This window comes from Pseudophryne corroboree, chromosome 1 (genome assembly GCF_028390025.1).
Source record: "Pseudophryne corroboree isolate aPseCor3 chromosome 1, aPseCor3.hap2, whole genome shotgun sequence".
Classification (NCBI taxonomy): domain Eukaryota; kingdom Metazoa; phylum Chordata; class Amphibia; order Anura; family Myobatrachidae; genus Pseudophryne; species Pseudophryne corroboree.
Window position 1 is genome coordinate 641,715,060 of NC_086444.1, and position 21,065 is coordinate 641,736,124.

Sequence of the window (21,065 nt, forward strand, 5' to 3'; positions counted from 1 at the left end):
ATAGCCCTTGCGCTGCCCCTAAATATTGTATTTAGTCAAAATTGATACTGAATAATTCCAAGTCCCTTCCGTGGTCGCCAATGTTGATTTATGGAATCTTATATAACATATATTTATTATATCATATATTGATATAATGGTTTATGTATTTTATATCTGCAAATATATTATAATAGGCTTACAAATAGGTGGGCTCATAACAAAAGGGGTGATGTTTAGTACTGGTCCAATCACACAATATGTTATGCGTGGACGTTCCTATTTAATACCTGTGATTGGCTCAGATTAAAGGAGCTATATCTCTACTGTCCAGGAAATATTTCCAGGCAAAGCCTAAATATACTTTACAGAGATATATAATCCTGGCTCATTGAACATATAAGTACTATACTTTGACTACAAGTCAATTGTCCCAACTTGCAGAGCCTTATATAATATATGCAGATTTCATGTATAACTTTAGTGATTCCGAAAATGAGTTCAAGACTTGGAATACCAGCTCTATTTTGTCTAGTACATTTATTATAGGTGATACAAATTACAAGATAAGATAACACAATGATAATAAATCTTATAATTTATCTGTACTTCCTTAACCATGGTACATACATAAAACACAAACAGTTTTACAAACTTAAACAATTAATACACATACTATACACTTGCAAGAATATGTGAGGGCATAATTCATAGCTACCGTCTTAGGATCCTGACTCCCTCTGGACTTTGTTCCTTCCTCCTCTCCTTCTGACTCTCTATCTATCAGACTGCCCCTTATATCCTATATTCTACCAATTCAAAACTAGTATATGCCCACAGTTTCCAATGGAGTACATAATTATAGGTTTTGACAGATTCCAAAGTGTAATAAAACGTTCTCTGCTAACTCCGTCCCACGGTGGTGAGCATGTAGAGAATTTTGGGATCATAAAGTTTGGTATTCCTTTATCCATCAGAGATCTACCTTTGTATGGATGTGTAAACGATCTATTTCGCCTAGGCCCTAGGGTGTTAGCATAAATGATTGTGACCTGTTTATAGTGCGTTTGATCCTATATTATCATTGCCTCTGGCCAGCAGTATAACTGGACAATAGGCCAGCTGGTTGATGTACTCTCTAAAGGTATGAAGATCTTTGATTGTGAATTCCAATGTACCCTGTTCATACCAGTAACTGTTTGCATATTATGAGACCTGAGCTAGGTGACCTATTGACTTTATCCACCAAGTTATGATTATTTATTTGCTGTGTGTGAATAAAGTATACAGTATACATATATCTACATATCATGTAAACTTTGATTTAATTGTACTTGGTATAGCGCAGATCAGACGTTAATCCTTTGATTAATACAGATATGAATAATGGAATGGAAGGGATGAATTTGTGTAATGCTCAATATATTGTGTATTCTGGCTATATGGCTTACACAGAGAAAACCTGTCTCTTACATAATGACCCATAATCTTGCAGTAAAACACACAGAAATACATGCTACTAAATTCTCAAAACATAAGACTAATACATTCAAACCTATTTAAGTTATACCTTACAATAATATATATATACACACACTCTTAACTGGTTAAAATCACATTGGGTAATAAATCATATTATTTAATTTACATAATTTGTTCTAACTTTGGTACCTACTAAATTATATTGTTATGTAATGGCCTATATGGCAACACTGGAACCAGTTAAATAATAAACGAACTTGAGAGCGATGAAATAATAATGAAGTTTGGAGTTTGAGAGCGGTGAAATAATAATACCGGTGGAGAGTGGTAAACTGCAGAAAAGGACACCGGCCCTTTAAGAGAAGCTATACACTGCTGGAAGCTGGGCTGGAAGCAGGTGATTGATAACTGGAAACAGGTGAGTCCAGAATGGATCGGAGAGTCAGGCTACACCGCAGATGGAATGCTGGTGCGGGTCTCTATAGCAGAAGTCTGGAGACAGGAGCTGGAACCTGGAAGACAACCACAGGAGAGAGACAAACTGGAACTAGGTTAGACAACCAAAGCACTGACGCCTTCCTTGCTCAGGCACAGCATACTTATACCTGCAGCAAGGAAGGGGTTGGCTAGGCAATTATGCAAATCAACAATACAGACAGCAGATTGGTGGAAATAATCAGATGACAAAATCCAAGATGGCTGCGCCCATGCAGACACTTGGAGGGAAGTTTGGTTTGTAATCCATGTGAGAATTGAAACAGTAATGGCGACGCCGGCCACAGGAGACAGGAGACGCCAGACTGACAAGCGCACATTTAACCACGCGGGCACAGCGGAGGCCGCGGCTGATGAAATCACCACTCTGACATTCTGCATGTGGAAACTCAGGAACAGCGGGATCCGGTCCTGGAACGCTGAGCCAGCCTTAGGAGGCATCTGAAGGGTAAGTAATGGCGTCCAGATACCCGGATCGTGACAGCACCCCCCCCTTTAGGAGTGGCCCCAGGACACTTCTTAGGCTTTAAAGGAAACTTTGCGTGGAAATTTCGGACCAAGGCAGGAGCATGGACGTCTGAGGCATTGGTCCAAGAGCGTTCTTCAGGACCATAGCCCTTCCAGTCAATGAGGTATTGTAACTGACCGTAACGGAAACGTGAGTCCAAAATCTTGGCCACCTCGTACTCGACTCCCCGTTGAGTCTGAACTTTGGGAGCTGGAGGAAGTGCGGAATGAAACCGATTCAGGATCAGCGGTTTCAACAAAGAAACATGAAATGTCCTGGGTATTTTCAAGAAGGATGGTAACTGTAACCTGTAGACAACAGGATTGATGACTTGTTCAATCTTGAAGGGTCCGATGTAGCGAGGTGCAAATTTCATGCTGGGAACTCTCAACCTCAAATTCTTCGTGGACAGCCACACACGATCACCCACCTTGAGAGCAGGAACCGCTCTACGCTTCCTATCGGCAAACTTCTTATACCTGAATGAGGCTTTAAGCAGGGCTGCGCGAACGTTCCTCCAGTTATTTGAAAACTGACGCAAGGTGACATCCACTGCTGGAACAGAAGTTGCGGGAAGCGGTTGGAATTCTGGGACTTTAGGGTGGAATCCATAATTAATGAAGAATGGTGTAGAAGAAGATGAGGAATGGTATTGATTGTTGTGGCTGAACTCGGCCCAAGGAAGGAGTTGAACCCAGTCATCTTGAGAGGAAGACACATATATACGGAGGAAGGCCTCCAAGTCCTGATTCACCCTCTCGGTTTGACCATTGGTCTGAGGATGGTAAGCCGTGGAAAACTTTAACTTGACTTGGAGGGCTTGACACAAACTTCGCCAAAATTTGGCTACAAATTGTACTCCACGATCCGAGATGATCTCTTCAGGAAGACCGTGAAGTCGGAAGATCTCTTGTATAAACACTTGAGCCAACTTGGAAGCTGACGGAAGACCGGTGAGAGGGATGAAATGTGCCATCTTGGTGAACCGGTCAACTACCACCCAGATGGTATTAAACTTGTTGCAGATAGGTAGATCGGAAACAAAGTCCATCGACAAATGGGTCCAAGGTCGACGGGGAACAGATAATGGAACCAGTTGCCCCGCAGGCGACTGGCGGGAGACTTTGTGTTGGGCACACTTTGGGCAGGAGGCAATAAATTCCATAACGTCCTTCTTCAGAGTTGGCCACCAGTAGGACCTAGAAATAAATTCAAGGGTTTTCTGAATGCCTGTATGTCCAGCAAAACGGGAAGCATGGGCCCAATGCATGAGCTTCTTCCTTAGAACTGGCTTAACAAAACTTTTCCCTGGTGGAGGCGTAGAGTCCATCCCTACCGTGGAGAATGCCAACGGATTAATAATAGGATGCTTGTCTGCAGACTCGGACTCATTTTCTTGCTCCCATGAGCGGGAAAGGGCATCGGCCTTACGATTCTGAGAACCCGGACAGAACTGGAGTTTAAAGTCAAACCTAGAGAAGAAAAGTGCCCATCTGGCCTGACTAGGATTCAGACATTGTGCGCCTTTGAGATATAAAAGATTTTTGTGGTCGGTAAGTATGGTGATTGAGTGGGAAGCTCCCTCCAACAGGTATCTCCACTCCTCCAGAGCGAGCTTGATGGCTAGCAACTCCTGATCGCCAATGGCATAGTTGCGCTCAGCTGGGGAGAACTTCAGGGAGAAGAAACTGCAAGGATGTAGATGTCCATCTTTGGCCCTCTGGGATAACACTGCTCCTACTCCAACGGAGGAGGCATCTACCTCTAAGATAAAAGGAGAGTCGGTGTCGGGCTGTTTCAGAACTGGTGCAGAGATGAACCGTTGCTTCAGAAGGTGAAAGGCCTGTGTAGCTTCCTCGGACCACTTGGACGGATTAGCACCTTTCTTGGTTAATGCAGTGATAGGCGCCACGATGGTGGAAAAGTCTCGTATAAATTTTCTATAATAATTGGCGAACCCTAAGAACCTCTGGACCCCTTTGAGGCTTAAGGGTATAGGCCAATTCTGGATTGCTTGGAGTTTCTCAGGATCCATCTCTAGTCCGGAACCGGACACAATGTAACCTAGAAACGGAATGGTTTTAACTTCAAACACACACTTCTCCAATTTACAATAGAGGTGATTGACACGGAGACGGGAAAGAACCTCTTTTACCCAGAAACGATGATCTTCGAGATTATTAGCAAAGATGAGGATGTCGTCTAGATAAACCACGACATGGCGGTACAAGATGTCCCTGAAAATCTCATTCACGAAGTGCTGGAAGACTGCTGGAGCGTTGCTCAATCCGAAGGGCATGACGAGGTACTCATAATGTCCGTCACGGGTGTTAAAGGCGGTCTTCCACTCGTCACCCTCACGGATTCGGATGAGATTGTAGGCACCCCTCAAGTCCAGCTTTGTGAAAATAGTTGCACCACTAACTCTATCAAAGAGCTCGGTAATCAGGGGTAAAGGGTATCGGTTCTTGACGGTAATGTCGTTCAGACCTCTGTAGTCGATGCACGGACGCAGACCACCGTCTTTCTTCTTAACGAAGAAGAAGCCTGCGCCGGCTGGAGAAGAAGATGGTCGGATGAAACCCTTCGCCAGGTTCTCTTTGATGTACTCTTCCATGGAGTGTGTCTCAGGCAGAGACAACGGATAAGTTCGGCCTCGCGGTGGAACCTTCCCTGGAATGAGGTCGATTGGGCAGTCCCATTCTCTATGAGGAGGAAGGATATCAGCAGAGGCTTTACTGAACACGTCCGTGAAGTCTTGATATGGAGGAGGCGGAACATCAGATGACCTGGGGAAGGAAGAACAAACAGGAAGAACTTTGGCTAAACAAGTCTCGGCACAGGAGGGACCCCATGCCAGTATTTGCGTAGTCGTCCAGTCAATTGATGGGTTGTGGAGACGGAGCCATGGAAGGCCTAAAACCACTGGATGTGTGGCTCTTGGAATCACTAAAAAAGAAATATACTCAGAATGAAGAACTCCCACTCTCAGACGAACTGGAAGAGTCCTTAAGGAAATGACTGCGTCAAAAATCTTGCTGCCATCCACGGCAGTCAAAGAGATGGACGAGGACAGTCTCTCGGTGGGTAGGGACCACCGTTTAACATAAGCTTCGGTTATGAAATTCCCAGCTGCTCCGGAATCAAGGAGGGCAATGACGTTCCTGTAACGTTGAGCAATTTGGAGCGACACTGGGAGGTTACAGTCATGAGGAGATGGAGAGGAGATCATTACTCCTAGCCGGCCCTCTCCTTGGCGAGCTAGGATCTGGAGTTTCCCGGACGTTTGGGACAGGCATTGATAGTGTGCGACGGAGCTGCACAGTAGAGACAGAGAGACGTCTTCGGCGCTCAGCGGGAGATAGACGGGAACGACTAATTTGCATAGGCTCATCCTTGGATGGAGATGGTTGACGAGGAGGAGGAGGAGCAGAAGATTTAGGAGTAGATGATCTTCCTCGCTCGGTTGCTCTCTCTCTGAAACGTAGATCAACCTTCGTGCAAAGAGAAATTAGCTCATCCAACTTAGAGGGCAAGTCTCTGGTAGCTAACTCATCCTTGATGCGTTCTGATAAGCCATGCCAGAATGCAGCATACAGGGCCTCGTCGTTCCATGCCAGTTCGGATGCCAGGATTTTAAACTGTATAAGATACTGTCCCACAGTACGTGTTCCCTGGCGTAAACGGAGAATCTCAGATGAAGCAGATGTTATCCGGCCTGGCTCGTCGAAGATGCGCCTGAATGTAGCTACAAAGTCAGTATAGGAGGATAGCAGGGGATCAGACTTCTCCCATAAAGGTGATGCCCAGTCAAGGGCTGAGCCACTGAGAAGGGAGATGATATAGGCAATTTTGGTACGGTCACTGAAGAAATTGCCAGGTAGAAGCTCAAAGTGGATTTCACATTGATTGAGAAATCCCCTGCAGAACCTTGGAGATCCATCAAATTTTGCTGGCGTTGGAAGATGAAGATGTGGACTGGAAATGGGTAAGGTGGGTGGGGTTACAGCTGGTGTTACTGTAGTGGATGCACCGGACGTGCCAGGTCCACGGAGGGTCGTTTGAATCCCATCCAGCCGTGTAGAGAGATCCTGGAGACAGCGGATGATGTGGCCCTGTGCAGCCTCCTGATGTTCAAGTCGGGCTGCCAGTTCTTGCATCGGCCTGGCCGCTTGATCCTGGTCTCCGGCTGGATTCATTAGGTCAGTGCTTACTGTCACAACTGAGGGCCTGAGCTGACGGGAGGCAGCCTCAGTTGTAGGGGCTGAGATGTAACGGAACCTGGGAGGTTGTATCAGACCCCTAGACATGTAAGTAACATGTAGAATAACTGCCCGAAGGCGTGACCACGACAACCAGGATAAAAGTCAATGATGTTTATTATGACAAACTCCGTAACACAGCAGCAGTAATAGGAAACATAAAAGTCAACAGAGGATAAATACAATTCCTGGGTACTACAGGGTGGCAAGGGCCACAGGCACTGGTAGTGTGAGACAGTTCTTATAATCTTCTAGTTGGAAAGTCCTTACCAGGCCTGACTGTAGCAATGGAGAGAACCCAGGATCGTACCAGCTGATGTTCCAGGAAAGGCTGGGCTGCTGAAGGTAAAACGGCTGCTGTGGATACTGGCTGGAACCAGACTGTTGTTGGTACGGAGTGGATACTGGCTGGAACCAGTTAAATAATAAACGAACTTGAGAGCGATGAAATAATAATGAAGTTTGGAGTTTGAGAGCGGTGAAATAATAATACCGGTGGAGAGTGGTAAACTGCAGAAAAGGACACCGGCCCTTTAAGAGAAGCTATACACTGCTGGAAGCTGGGCTGGAAGCAGGTGATTGTTTGAGAGCGGTGAAATAATAATACCGGTGGAGAGTGGTAAACTGCAGAAAGGACACCGGCCCTTTAAGAGCTGGAAGCTGGGCTGGAAGCAGGTGATTGATAACTGGAAACAGGTGAGTCCAGAATGGATCGGAGAGTCAGGCTACACCGCAGATGGAATGCTGGTGCGGGTCTCTATAGCAGAAGTCTGGAGACAGGAGCTGGAACCTGGAAGACAACCACAGGAGAGAGACAAACTGGAACTAGGTTAGACAACCAAAGCACTGACGCCTTCCTTGCTCAGGCACAGCATACTTATACCTGCAGCAAGGAAGGGGTTGGCTAGGCAATTATGCAAATCAACAATACAGACAGCAGATTGGTGGAAATAATCAGATGACAAAATCCAAGATGGCTGCGCCCATGCAGACACTTGGAGGGAAGTTTGGTTTGTAATCCATGTGAGAATTGAAACAGTAATGGCGACGCCGGCCACAGGAGACAGGAGACGCCAGACTGACAAGCGCACATTTAACCACGCGGGCACAGCGGAGGCCGCGGCTGATGAAATCACCACTCTGACATTCTGCATGTGGAAACTCAGGAACAGCGGGATCCGGTCCTGGAACGCTGAGCCAGCCTTAGGAGGCATCTGAAGGGTAAGTAATGGCGTCCAGATACCCGGATCGTGACAGGATGTATGTAATAAAACTTTACTTTCAAGGTGTGTGTGTCTTGTCTTTTTTTGGGTATTTTTTTAGTAGTAGTACTACAGGTACCAGCGGGCCCGTTTTTCCGTCGCATGCTGGTACTTGTGGTTCTCCAAGTACCAGCATGCGGGGGAGGCTTGCTGGGCCTTGTAGTACTGCTACTAAAAACAATATCTTTTCATTTTCACAAAAGGCTATCAGCCCCCCATCCGCAGCCAATTGGATGGGGGGGGACAGCCTCGGGCTTCACCCCTGGCCCTTGGGTGGCTGGGGGGGGGACCCCTTGATTGAAGGGGTCCCCATTCCCCCAGGGTACCCCGGCCAGGGGTGACTAGTTGGATTTTTGATGCCACGGCCGCAGGGCACTATATAAAAGTGACCCCCGGCTGTGGCATTATCTGTCCAGCTAGTGGAGCCCGGTGCTGGTTTTAAAAATACGGGGGACCCCTACTCTTTTTGTCCCCCGTATTTTTGGAACCAGGACCAGGCGCAGAGCCCGATGCTGGTTGCTTAAATATGGGGGAACCCCTGTCAATTTTTTCCCCATATTTCTGCAACCAGGATCGGCTCAAAGAGCCCGAGGCTGGTTATGCTTAGGAGGGGGGACCCCACGCAATTTTTTTAAAGAAAATAACCACTTTCCCACCCCTTCCCACTGATATACATGCACGGATCTCATGGATCCCTGCATGCCTATACAATCACGGATTAAAAAAGCAGGTCTGTTTTTTTTTAGCACTTTTTTACGAGTTGTAATTTTTCACGGCAGTGGTTTTTTTTTTTTTTGCTTTGCACTTCTTAGTAAATTACCGAGATTCATACTTAAACAGCCGCGTTTTGACCGATGGTGTATTCATTCGTATTTTTTTTGTTGGACTTCCAAAAAATTACGAATGCCCTCATCACTGCCGTGATCATTGCTTAGTAAATTACCGAGATGACACTTTGATGAAAAAACGGCATCTCGGTCAAAATCGGGACCTTAGTAAATATACCCCACTGTGTGTGTATATGTATGTATGTATATATATATATATATATATATATAAAATATTATTTTTTGGCAATGAATGGGTTAAATAACACTTTCTCCCCAAAACACCAGAATGAATTTAAGACTGATGGAGGGGGGGACACGACTTTTTTTCACCTCAGTAATGTCAGTGGGAATTTCCCACTGTTGTGTTGGCCACTGTCTGATCCTGCGGAACTCCATCACTGGCACTACAGCCATAATGTCCGCCGAATCCTGCCGATGACCCCTAGCCAATGCCCGCTACTGCCTCTGAGCCGGTACCCGCTGCCACTGACAATGGCTTACAAACTCACCCACAATCAACTGACCCAGCCCTCCGCCACTAATTTCTATCTCAGTCCGATGCCGCCAATGCCCGCTGCCTGCCTGCTCATCATACTTGTGATATATTGTACATTTTTATAGAAAAAATAAATAAAATTAGTGTTTGGGACTGGGAAGGGAGTGGGAGGAGGACATGAATGCAATTCTGTTGTCCAGGGTTTTCATTAACTTAATGGAGAAGGGTCTGAATGGGTTAAAAAATAAATAAAAAAAAAGGGAGGTCCCCCCTCCTAAGTATAACCAGCCTCGGGCTCTTTGAGCCAGTCCTGGTTGTTTAAATACTGGGAAAAAAATTGGACAGGGGTTCCCCGTATTTAGACAACCAGCACCGGGCTCTTAGACCGGTCCTGGTTCCAAAAATACGGGGGACAAAAGATGTAGGGGTCCCCCGTATTTTTAAAACCAGCACCGGGCTCCACTAGCCAGGGACATAATGCCACAGCCGGGGGACACTTTTATGTAGGTCCCTGTGGCCGTGGCATTACCCCCCCCAACTAGTCACCTCTGACCGGGGTACCCTGGAGGAGTGGGGACCCCTTAAATCAAGGGGTCCCCTCCTCCAGGCACCCAAGGGCCAGGGGTGAAGCCCGAGGCTGTCCCCAGCACCCCTGGGCGGCGGGTGCCGGGCTGATAGCCATGTGTGTAAAAAAAGAATATTGTTTTTTGTTGTGGAACTACAAGGCCCAGCAAGCCTCCCCCGCTTGCTGGTACTTGGAGAACCTCGAGTACCAGCAGGCGGGGAAATAACGGGCTCGCTGGTACCTGTAGTTCTACAACAACAAAAAATACCCAAATAAAAACACAAACACACACACCGTGACAGTAAATTTTATTAAAACACGCTTACACACTCACACATACTTACCTACATCCCACGCCGGTCACGTCCACTTGTCCAGTAGAATCCAATAGGGGTACCTGTAAAAATTAGAGAGATTACTTACCTACATCCCACGCCGGTCACGTCCACTTGTCCAGTAGAATCCAAAGGGGTAGAGGCACCTGTAAAAATGAACATTATACTGACATATGATCCACAGGAGGGGGAAAGGGGAGAGAGAGAGACGCGAACTAACCTGCTGCTGCTGGAGCCGGCGGAGGAGGACAGCCGCACGTACTGCACGGCCACCGCTGCTGTCTGTCAGGTGATCGGGAGCCGGGAGGACGGAGCCAGAGGGGGAGGACGGGGGGAGAGCTGCACGCTCCGCAGGACCGCCGCTGCTGGTAGTGAGGTGAGCGGGAGCCGGAGCAGGAGGACGGGGGGGGGGGGGGGGAGGATTGTGGGCGGGGAGAGCCGTACTCGCTGAAGGCCCACCGCTACTCCCGGCTATCATTGACGCCTCCAGCGCCGCATGTGGGTGATTGGACAAGCATATCCAGCCCTGGATCTGCTGTCCAATCACAGGTGCCTCGCTGACATGGGGGTGTTGTCCCTGTCAGCGAGGCACTTGGAACAGTGCCGCTTTCCCTATGTTTTTTCATGGGCTTTTACAGCCCAGTGCTAGGCTCCGCCCCCGCACTGTCCCCGTTCCCATTATCCACGGGAGGCACTGCTATCAGTGCCTTCCAAAGTACTTTAAAGCAGTAAAATGATTAAGATTCAATAAAGAAGATACTTATGACAAAGAATATGTGTTAACCCTTCAAGAGGTTGGGCCATTCCCCCCCCCTTCCCCCCTTCCCCCTTCCCCCTTCAAGTCCCACGAAGCAGGCAGGCTGGTGCCATCCAGCCCTGCCTGAAAATAACAAACATATAAAATAAATACAGAAAACTCTTCAGGAGCTTCCGTCAGCGTGACCGACTCCTCCGGGTACATTTTCTAAACTGAGTCTGGTAGGAGGGGCATAGAGGGAGGAGCCAGCCCACACTATCAAATTCTTAAAGTGCCCATGGCTTCTAGTGGACCCTTCTATACCCCATGGTACTTATTAGAACCCAGTATCCCCTAGCACATAACAGAAAATACTTTTCCAGATGGGAACAAAATCCGTGATAAGTGCCCTTTTTTTTTACGTCTGCAATCGTGAGAACACATGGATCTGGAAACTTAGTCCGGATCCTGAGTATTTTGCATGGAAGATTTGTCAGCGAAAAAAAATGCCCATTAATTAAACTGCTCAAAAGAAATACAGAGCAAAAAAATTGTGAAAAAGCCTGTTTGTTTGGTTTGGGGGTTTTTTGCGGAAATTTTACAGTGGCTAATTTAGTTCCTCCATTAGTGGTGTAAATAACATTATACATATAGCTGGGATGGGGCACACTGTAATGTAAGTGGTCTGGTGGTGTTTGTAAGATAACTATGTGTAGAGATCATGGGCACAGAGTAAAATGCGGAAAAGCTGCAATGATAATCTCCTGTTCATTGAAACCTTGCACAAAGTTTTTATGCTACCATTTTCAGATCTCTCCTCTTAAAGGGAACAGTGGTGCTAATACACAGGTTTAAATATACATTACATTAGAAGCCTATGGAAATTATTATAATTTATTTATATAGCACCACTAATTACATAGGGAGAAAACCGAAGGACCCGCAGGAAAACTGTGCAAGCACAAAAAGAACTAACAAACTCTGACACACAGATAAGGTCAATCAATGCATTGCTCTAGTGCAGGCATGTCCAAACTGCGGCCCTCCAGCTGTTGTGAAACTACATATCCCAGCATGCCCTGACACAGTTTTGCTGTCAGAGAATGCTAAAGCTGTGTCAGGGCATGCTGGGATGTGTAGTTTCTCAACAGCTGGAGGGCCGCAGTTTGGACATGCCTGCTCTAGAGCATAGGTTCTCAAACTCGGTCCTCAGGACCCCACACAGTGCATGTTTTGCAGGTAACCCAGCAGGTGCACAGGTGTAGTAATTTCTCACTGACACATTTTTAAAGGTCCACAGGTGGAGTTAATTATTTCACTTGTTATTCTGTGAGGAGACCTGCAAAACATGCACTGTGTGGGGTCCTGAGGACTGAGTTTGAGAACCTGTGCTCTAGTGCATAGGTTCTCAAACTCGGTCCTCATTACCTCTAGTGCTATATAGCAGCAATGCTAATCACTACAGCACTGTGCTGTCCATAATATGTAGTAACTGCAAATACTAAAAATGTCTTACATTGATGATTTCATGTATAGTTATTACTACCCCTTAACTGTCAATTTTCATTTGACTTTGTTCTTAACTTTTTTAGAAGGATATGCAGCTCCAAAATTCAATCTAAATGAAAAACTAATTACACTTGAAATTGAAAATCAACAATTGGAGGATGAACTCTTCAAACTTCAGCTTCAAAGGCAAAAGAATAACAGACTTCCTAAGACGACAAATGGAGGTACCATTCTGATTCTTACAAAAGACTAATATAATTGATTCCAGGTATTGTTGTGTCATGAGGAGTGCAGCCTGTATATGATAACTTGAACTACAGGTAGTAAAAATTTTATCATTCATTGAAAGCTTTGCTTTTTGTTATTTAGTAGTCTATTCATGGAGCAGTAAAAAAGAGTGGAGAAGTTGCCCATGGCAACCAATCAGCTTTCAGGTAACATCTATCAAGTACATTCTATACAATTATACATAGCAGCTGATTGGTTGCCATGGGCAACTTATCCACTGGCTAACTTCTCCACTCTATTCACTGCCCCATGAATAGACCCCTTAAATTGCTGATGTTTGCACATTTAATTGATCTTGAAAAAGATCTAGGATTTGCAGGTTAGGATTACATGCAGTTCTCACAACTGTCCAAATAATGGTAATCACAAACAGTGCATGTTCCAAATGGCTCCTAAAAGTAACCCCACACTCCCACCTATCATATGGGCACTAACTGCCATCAGGAGCAATTTCTCTGTTCACTGAACACATACTTAAAGGCAGGGCCGGACTGGCCATCTGGCACTTCTGGCAAATGCCAGAAGGGCCGATGGCCACGTGGGCCGGTCCAGCGGTCACTGAGACGCGCTGCCGCTCAGTCCGGCGGCAGCGCGTCTCAGCTGTCAGGATTGGAGAGCTGTGAGGACTGGGGTGAGAGCGCCGGGCGCCCGCCAGCACGGCTGTGTCTGGCGCGGCGCGTATAGCGGACTTCAAAGCAGCCGCCGGTTCGTGAGCCAATCAGAGCTCGCGGACCGGCAGCCAATCAGAAGCCGCCGGTCCGCGAGCTCTGATTGGCTCACGAACCGGCGGCTGGTTTGAACGCTATACACTGCCACGCCAGACACAGCGGGCAGCTGGCGGGCGCCCGGCGCTCTCACCCCCGTCCCTCACAGCCCGGAGGAGGAGGAGCAGCAGCAGTAAGTAGCTGCAGCACTGGCTGCTGTGGGGGCAATTGTATACCTGGCACTGTGGGGGCAATTGGCTGGCACTGTGGGGCATTTGTATACCTGGCACTGTGGGGGCAATTGTTTACCTGGCACTGTGGGGGCATCTGTATACATGGCACTGTGGGGGCATCTGTATACCTTGCACTGTGGGGGCATCTGTATATCTGGCACTGTGGGGGCATTTGTATACCTTGCACTGTGGGGGCATTTGTATACCTGGCACTGTGGGGGCATTTGTATACCTGGCACTGTGGGGGCATTTGTATACCTGGCACTGTGGGGGCATTTGTATACCTGGCACTGTGGGGGCAATTGTTTACCTGGCACTGTGGGGGCAATTGTTTACCTGGCACTGTGGGGGCATTTGTATACCTGGCACTGTGGGGGCAATTGGCTGGCACTGTGGGGCATTTGTATACCTGGCACTGTGGGGGCAATTGTTTACCTGGCACTGTGGGGGCATCTGTATACATGGCACTGTGGGGGCATCTGTATACCTGGCACTGTGGGGCATCTGTATATCTGGCACTGTGGGGGCATTTGTATACCTTGCACTGTGGGGGCATTTGTATACCTGGCACTGTGGGGGCATTTGTGGATCTGGCACTGTGGGGGCATTTGTATACCTGGCACTGTGGGGGCATTTGTATACCTGGCACTGTGGGGGCATTTGTATACCTGGCACTGTGGGGGCGTTTGTATACCTGACACTGTGGGGGCATTTGTATACTTAGCACTGTGGGGGCAATGTTTACCTGGCACTGTGGGGGCAATTGTTTACCTGGCACTGTGGGGGCAATTGTTTACCTGGCACTGTGGGGGCATTTGTATACCTGGCACTGCACTATCAGGGGCATATAATGTAAATTTCGGCTCATACCGGGTGCTGTAATGTGAATTTTGGCTCATACTGTGTGGTATAATGTGAAAGGGGCAGCAGTACTAGATAGTATAAGGGGTCCTACTATTGTGGTGCATAATGCGTATAAGGGGTGTATAGTGTGGTAAACTACACTGAAGACCACGCCCCCTTTTTAGTGACCGCGCCCCCTTTTTAGTGACCACGCCCCCTTTTTCGAAGCGCGCGCGCTTAATTACAAACCTCACATTTCCATACCCCCACTTAAAAATTTCCACTTCAACCACTGGTTGAGTATATTTTAATAGAGAATGATGTACGCCTATGGGGTATATGCAATTGTGGTCGAATTCCCGAAATTGGCGAATTTCGGGTCATTTTCGACCAAAAAAAAAAATTCGCCTATGCAATGCAGTGTTTTCCGACCAAAAAACGGACTTTCAAAATTCGACTTTTTGAAATTCGACTTTTTGCAAATTCGACTTTTCTGCAATGATACAAGTGCTGCAATTCGACCAAAGCATATTCAATTCAAGTTTGGAAATTCGACAGCAGTGCTTTTAGACAGCAAATTCGTCATTTTCAATCCGCCACACTTTGGAGGGTGAAAACAAATAAAAAAATTTTAAACATGTTTTTTTTGGTGTTTTTTTTTTTGGGAATAGCAGATCTATTTATATTAGAAGGGATTAGGTACTTTTTTTTTGGGGGGGGGAGGCACAAATATTATTTATATATTTTTAAAAATATTATTATTATTTTTTTTTTTTTTTTTTTATTGCTGGAACGGTAAAATCAGAAAAAAAAATGGCGTGGGGTCCCCCCTCCAAAGCATAACCAGCCTCGGGCTCATTGAGCTGGTCCTGGTTCTAAAAATGCGGGGAAAAAAATTGACAGGGGATCCCCCGTATTTTTAAAACCAGCACCGGGCTCTGCGCCTGGTGCTGGTGCCAAAAATACGGGGGACAAAAAGAGTAGGGGTCCCCCGTATTTTTAACACCAGCATCGGGCTCCACTAGCTGGACAGATAATGCCACAGCCGGGGGTCACTTTTATGCCGTGCCCTGCGGCCGTGGCATCAAATATCCAACTAGTCACCCCTGGCCGGGGTACCCTGGGGGAGTGGGGACCCCTTCAATCAAGGGGTCCCCCCCCCCAGCCACCCAAGGGCCAGGGGTGAAGCCCGAGGCTGTCCCCCCCCATCCAATGGGCTGCGGATGGGGGGGCTGATAGCCTTTGTGATAAAAAAAAGATATTGTTTTTTCCATTAGTACTACAAGTCCCAGCAAGCCTCCCCCGCAAGCTGGTACTTGGAGAACCACAAGTACCAGCATGCGGGAGAAAAGCGGGCCCGCTGGTACCTGTAGTACTACTGGGAAAAAAATACCCAAATAAAAACAGGACACACACACCGTCGACAGTAAAACTTTATTTCACACTACCGACACACACATACTTACCTATGTTCACACGCCGACATCGGTCCTCTTCTCCATGTAGAATCCACGGATACCTGAAAAGCAAAGTTCAATATACTCACCTCAGGGTCCAGAGATAAATCCACGTACTTGGCAAAAAAAGAAAACGCAAATACCCGCTCCAGAACGGACTGAAAGGGGTCCCATGCTGACACATGGGACACCTTTCCACGAATGAGACCTGTCAGTGACAGCTGTCACTGACAAGTCTCTAAGCCAATCAGGAAGCGCAACGATTGGCTGATCGCTGTGACAGCGCATCGCACAGCTCCCTCCATTATATTCAATGGTGGGAACTTAGCGGCTAGCGGTGAGGTCACCCGCCGGTCAGCGGCTGACCGGCGGGTGACCCCACCGCTAGCCGCAAAGTTCCCACCATTGAAAGTAATGGAGCGGCTTTGCGAGGCGCTGTCAGAGTACAGACGGCGTCCAGCCAATCAGGTGAGCGCCACGGCAGTAGCGCTTCCTGATTGGCTGAAGGGACATCAGTGACAGGAGTCACGTGATGTCCCGGCATTCGGGGAAAGGAGTCTAATGTGAAAACATTGGACCCCTTTCATTAGTCCGGTGGATCGTGTTCGGTTTGTTTTTTTTACAAAGTACGTGGATTTACCTCTGGACCTGGACCTCTGGACGCTGGAAGGTGAGTATAATTTTTTGACAGGTACCCTCGGATCGTCGGAGATCGTTGCAGTCGGCGTGTCAACACAGGTAAGTATGTGTGTGTCGGCGTATGAAATAAAGTTTTACTATCAAGGTGTGTGTGTCCTGTTTTTATTTGGGTATTTTTTTCCCAGTAGTACTACAGGTACCAGCGGGCCCGTTTTTCTCCCGCATGCTGGTACTTGTGGTTCTCCAAGTACCAGCTTGCGGGGGAGGCTTGCTGGGACTTGTAGTACTAATGGAAAAAACAATATCTTTTTTTTTTATCACAAAGGCTATCAGCCCCCCCATCCGCAGCCCATTGGATGGGGGGGGACAGCCTCGGGCTTCACCCCTGGCCCTTGGGTGGCTGGGGGGGGGGGACCCCTTGATTGAAGGGGTCCCCACTCCCCCAGGGTACCCCGGCCAGGGGTGACTAGTTGGATATTTGATGCCACGGCCGCAGGGAACGGCATAAAAGTGACCCCCGGCTGTGGCATTATCTGTCCAGCTAGTGGAGCCCGATGCTGGTGTTAAAAATACGGGGGACCCCTACTCTTTTTGTCCCCCGTATTTTTGGCACCAGCATCAGGCGCAGAGCCCGGTGCTGGTTTTAAAAATACGGGGGATCCCTGGCCGATTTTTCCCCTGCATTTTTAGAACCAGGACCAGCTCGATGAGCCCGAGGCTGGTTATGCTTTGGAGGGGGGACCCCACGCCATTTTTTTTTCGGGTTTTTCCCCGTTTTTTCCCGTTTTTTAAAATCGCGGCAAAATCCGCCAAATCGGCCGATTTTCGCCCGCGACTCTGGCGAATCCGTTTTTCATTGCATATGGTGAATTCCGGAAGCCACCTTCCGGAATTCACCTGGCGAATTTGGTCGAATTGAAAAAACGGCGATAATTGCCGCGAATTCGCCCGCTATTGCATATACCCCTATATGTTGTTAGAATATTAATTATATTTGTAAGAACATAGACTAATAAGTGGGAGGAGTCAGGAATAGTAAGGGGAGGAGTCAGAGGTGGGCCTGTGTGCTTCAAAAATGCCAGGGCCTATTTTTAGTCCCAGTCCGGCCCTGCTTAAAGGCAAAGTACAGGTGCTGTTAATTAATTAGCCTAGTTCTGGCTGACAACTGATTGAGGCAAAACCTGTACTGGACCCTTCAGTCCTGCTGCTGCTGCTGCTCCTGCTGCTCCTCTGCTAAACCTGGAAAATACTGATGTTCCACATTAACTCCATATTGAACTATGTTGTCCCTGCCACACAAGATAAATCCAGAATGAATGCAACAGGGAGGTTCCTAGGTTTTCAAAGGACCAAGCCCCTCAATCAAACTTACCAAACCTAGACGCCAGTGGTGATTCAAGAGGTGGGGTCACGTCAACTGCCACCCCAAATGCTGCTATAAATCGATGGCCGGGACTCACTGGCAGTAGGTGTGGCTTCCCTATTTGAATGTTGGACTGTGCTGCAGCATGACCTCTGCAACTTGCACTGACCCCTACCATTGTATCTTAGATGTATCAAGCCTCCTAAAAAGTGAAGTGTAGACATTGCCTATTGTAGCGAATACATTATTATGTTTAGTGTGTTATTTTACAGCAAATTCCTTATTAAGAATCAAAGTGATTGCTTTTATTTATTATCAATAAATGGGAATATAGCATTTTTTTCTTGGAAATTTTTTTATATTCAATTTTAAAGAATCAAATTTTGGCTTGTCTGGACTTTTGAGATGATCAGCAAAAGAATATTGTTAGTGATCCTTAAGTGGTATGTACTGTAGAAAGGTTTCAATATGCCTGATCGTTTCCCTTGAAGCTGTCTGTTTGCCATTGGCGAACAGGTTGGTAATGTATTCATAAAGAGATTATTGAAAGGTGTAAGGTTTCTGCCAGGGTATATTTACATCTAGTGACTAATACACATTAATGTTTTGCATAAAATACTGTGATGCAATTAGGGAAAAGATTGTTAGTGTACATAAATATGGGTGAGGCTCTTCTCTTGGTTACAGCTGATAAGAAGTACATTTAATACAATGATTTTCCTGTCTAAAGAAATAGTGGCAAAATAAACTGAACACTAGGTGGCGTATTCATCAAAGCTCAGAGAGAGAAAATTGTGAGAGATAAAGTACCAGCCAATCAGCTTTGGCCTTACATTTTAGAGGCTCTGTTTGAAAAATTACAGTTAGGAGCCGATTTGTTGGTAATTTATCTCTCAAAATTATATCTCTTTCCAAAATACTACTAACTAGATACTACCCTATAGGTGTACATAAAATCCTTACACTGTAATATTATATTTATAAGTGCAGACACAGGACAAGACTCTCGCAAGTGGTTTTTGATCAGGAGGTCGACAGTGATGATGTCACTAGTCACGATGTTGACCTCACTATGTGGGCACCGATATCCCGATACTGCTACTTATAGCATTTCACTTGTGTGATTGTTATAATTTTAGAAATACTGGTGAACTGCATGTTTAAAGTTAGAACAATCACACAGGGGAAATACTGTAACATTTCAGCTGTGTCAGGATCCTGGTGCTGGCATTGTGAGGGTTACATAGTGAATCTCCTGACCACATGGTCCTTGCAAGTTTATTTATCTGCTTTTCAATGTTCATCCATAATCAACACTTGCCTTAAAAATATTGGTTACAATGTTGATATTTTAAACACCTGCTATTTCAGTGTTTCTAATCTCTATCATCCTTTCCCTCAACTTCATATCCAAAAACTAATACCCTATACTAAGGGAGTAAAGTTATTACATGCCTCCAAAATGGGTGATATTGGAACATTATACATTGCATTACTTGTTGACTATTTATTTAGCCAGTGATATATATATATCACGTTATTTTCTGCTCATTACAAAGTAAGTGTAATATCTGCGTGGGGAGGTGTGTAATTTTACCAGGCTAAATCATTTCTTTTATTTTATAATTTATTTGCATGACTAGAGGTTAAGAAGACCCTCCAGTTCCCCAAATTCATGAAAGAGCACACCTATAAAAACATAAATACCCTAAATACGGAATTAGAAGTCTTAAAGCAAGAATTGGAAATTCAGAGGCTAAAGCATCGTATAAAAACCTCTGGTACTCAGAGAGCCAAACCTCACCTGGACAATCTCATTCCAATGGTAACACATTTTATTCTAATACCTTGTCCGATGTATTGGCATAATGTTGTGTTATTACACTACTGTAAACAGACACTGAACACAGCCTAATTTTACAGGAAATGAACAAAACTAATCCCCCTGAACTTGCCAAACTATTTTTGAATTTCAGTCATGGTCTTGAGCCAGCTCCATATGATCCAATGTAAGTATTAATATATAAAATGGCCATTATTAATATCAGTGAACATTGTTAGTAAACAGTGAGTTAGTTTGGAACTGTGAGAGCATTTCCTCTAGCAAAATTGCAGTCCTTTGCAATGCAAATGCAGACAATGTGCATATCACCTCCTTCCTGCATTTGTGATGCAATGATGTTCATCTGCGACGGCAGGCTGAGTAAGCCTAAGCTTACTCAGGCTTGTTGCCTTTGCAGAGCGGCTTGCGAGGCCAAGGAAACTGCGTCTCACGAAGCAGTCCTTGGCCATGCCACTCCAGGAAAATGGGGGAGTGTCACCCCCATTTACGACAATGCCAGCCGCCCCCGCCCCTCCCTACAAACGCCTCTGCCTGTCATTCATGCAGAGGCATTTTTGCATCCCTGCAGAACAGACATCGGGGAAATGCAGTAAGGTTTGCATGGCCCCTGCATTAGGCTTGTAGGCTGCCTAGAATGACACCCTACAGCAAGTAATGCTGCTGGCAGTGCTGCCGGAAGCGGCCAAAGAACGCTTTGGGCATGCAGCTTGCAGTGTGTGTTAGCCGCACGAATCACCCGAGCAAAGCTATCTCATGACGGCTCTTTCGTCAGCTGAAGATATTCAGTATACAGTAGTAGTGGTTTCCATACAAAGCAGACAATGGATCTAAAGGTCCATACACACTTAACGATATAATGAGCGACGTCGCTCATTTTCCCCCTCCTTGAGCGACGTCGCTCATTATATCGTTAAGTGTGTATGCCGCCAGCGACGACCGATGCGCGGCCCCGCGGGTCGGCAACGATCGTCGCTGTCGGTAGGGCATGCATGAAGGATGTGGACTGTCGTCCACGACCTTCATGCAGGGCTGGCGGGGGCATGACGTCACTGAGCGATATGAGCGGTCATATCGCTCAGTGCGTACAGGCGGCCGCCGACCGGCCAGCCCGGGAGGGGGAGACGTTAGACGATGTCGCTCACAGAGCGACATCGTCTAATGTGTATGGGCCTTTATTCAGAGCTGAATGCAGCGGCCACATTCAGAGGGTCTGCGCATGTGCAATGACTTTAGTGT

General features: G+C 46.5%; 1 protein-coding gene across 1 annotated transcript in view; it reads left to right on the forward strand.

Moving 5' to 3' along the window:
• Nucleotides 1-21,065, forward strand: part of LOC134905218 (coiled-coil domain-containing protein 17-like) — a 122,930-nt gene that overhangs the window by 87,817 nt on the left and 14,048 nt on the right. Inside the window, exons 7-9 of the mRNA XM_063914614.1 lie at nucleotides 12,543-12,683; nucleotides 19,630-19,811; nucleotides 19,910-19,995. Of these exons, the coding sequence (XP_063770684.1) occupies nucleotides 12,543-12,683; nucleotides 19,630-19,811; nucleotides 19,910-19,995 (409 nt within the window). The remainder of the gene's footprint in view (nucleotides 1-12,542; nucleotides 12,684-19,629; nucleotides 19,812-19,909; nucleotides 19,996-21,065) is intronic.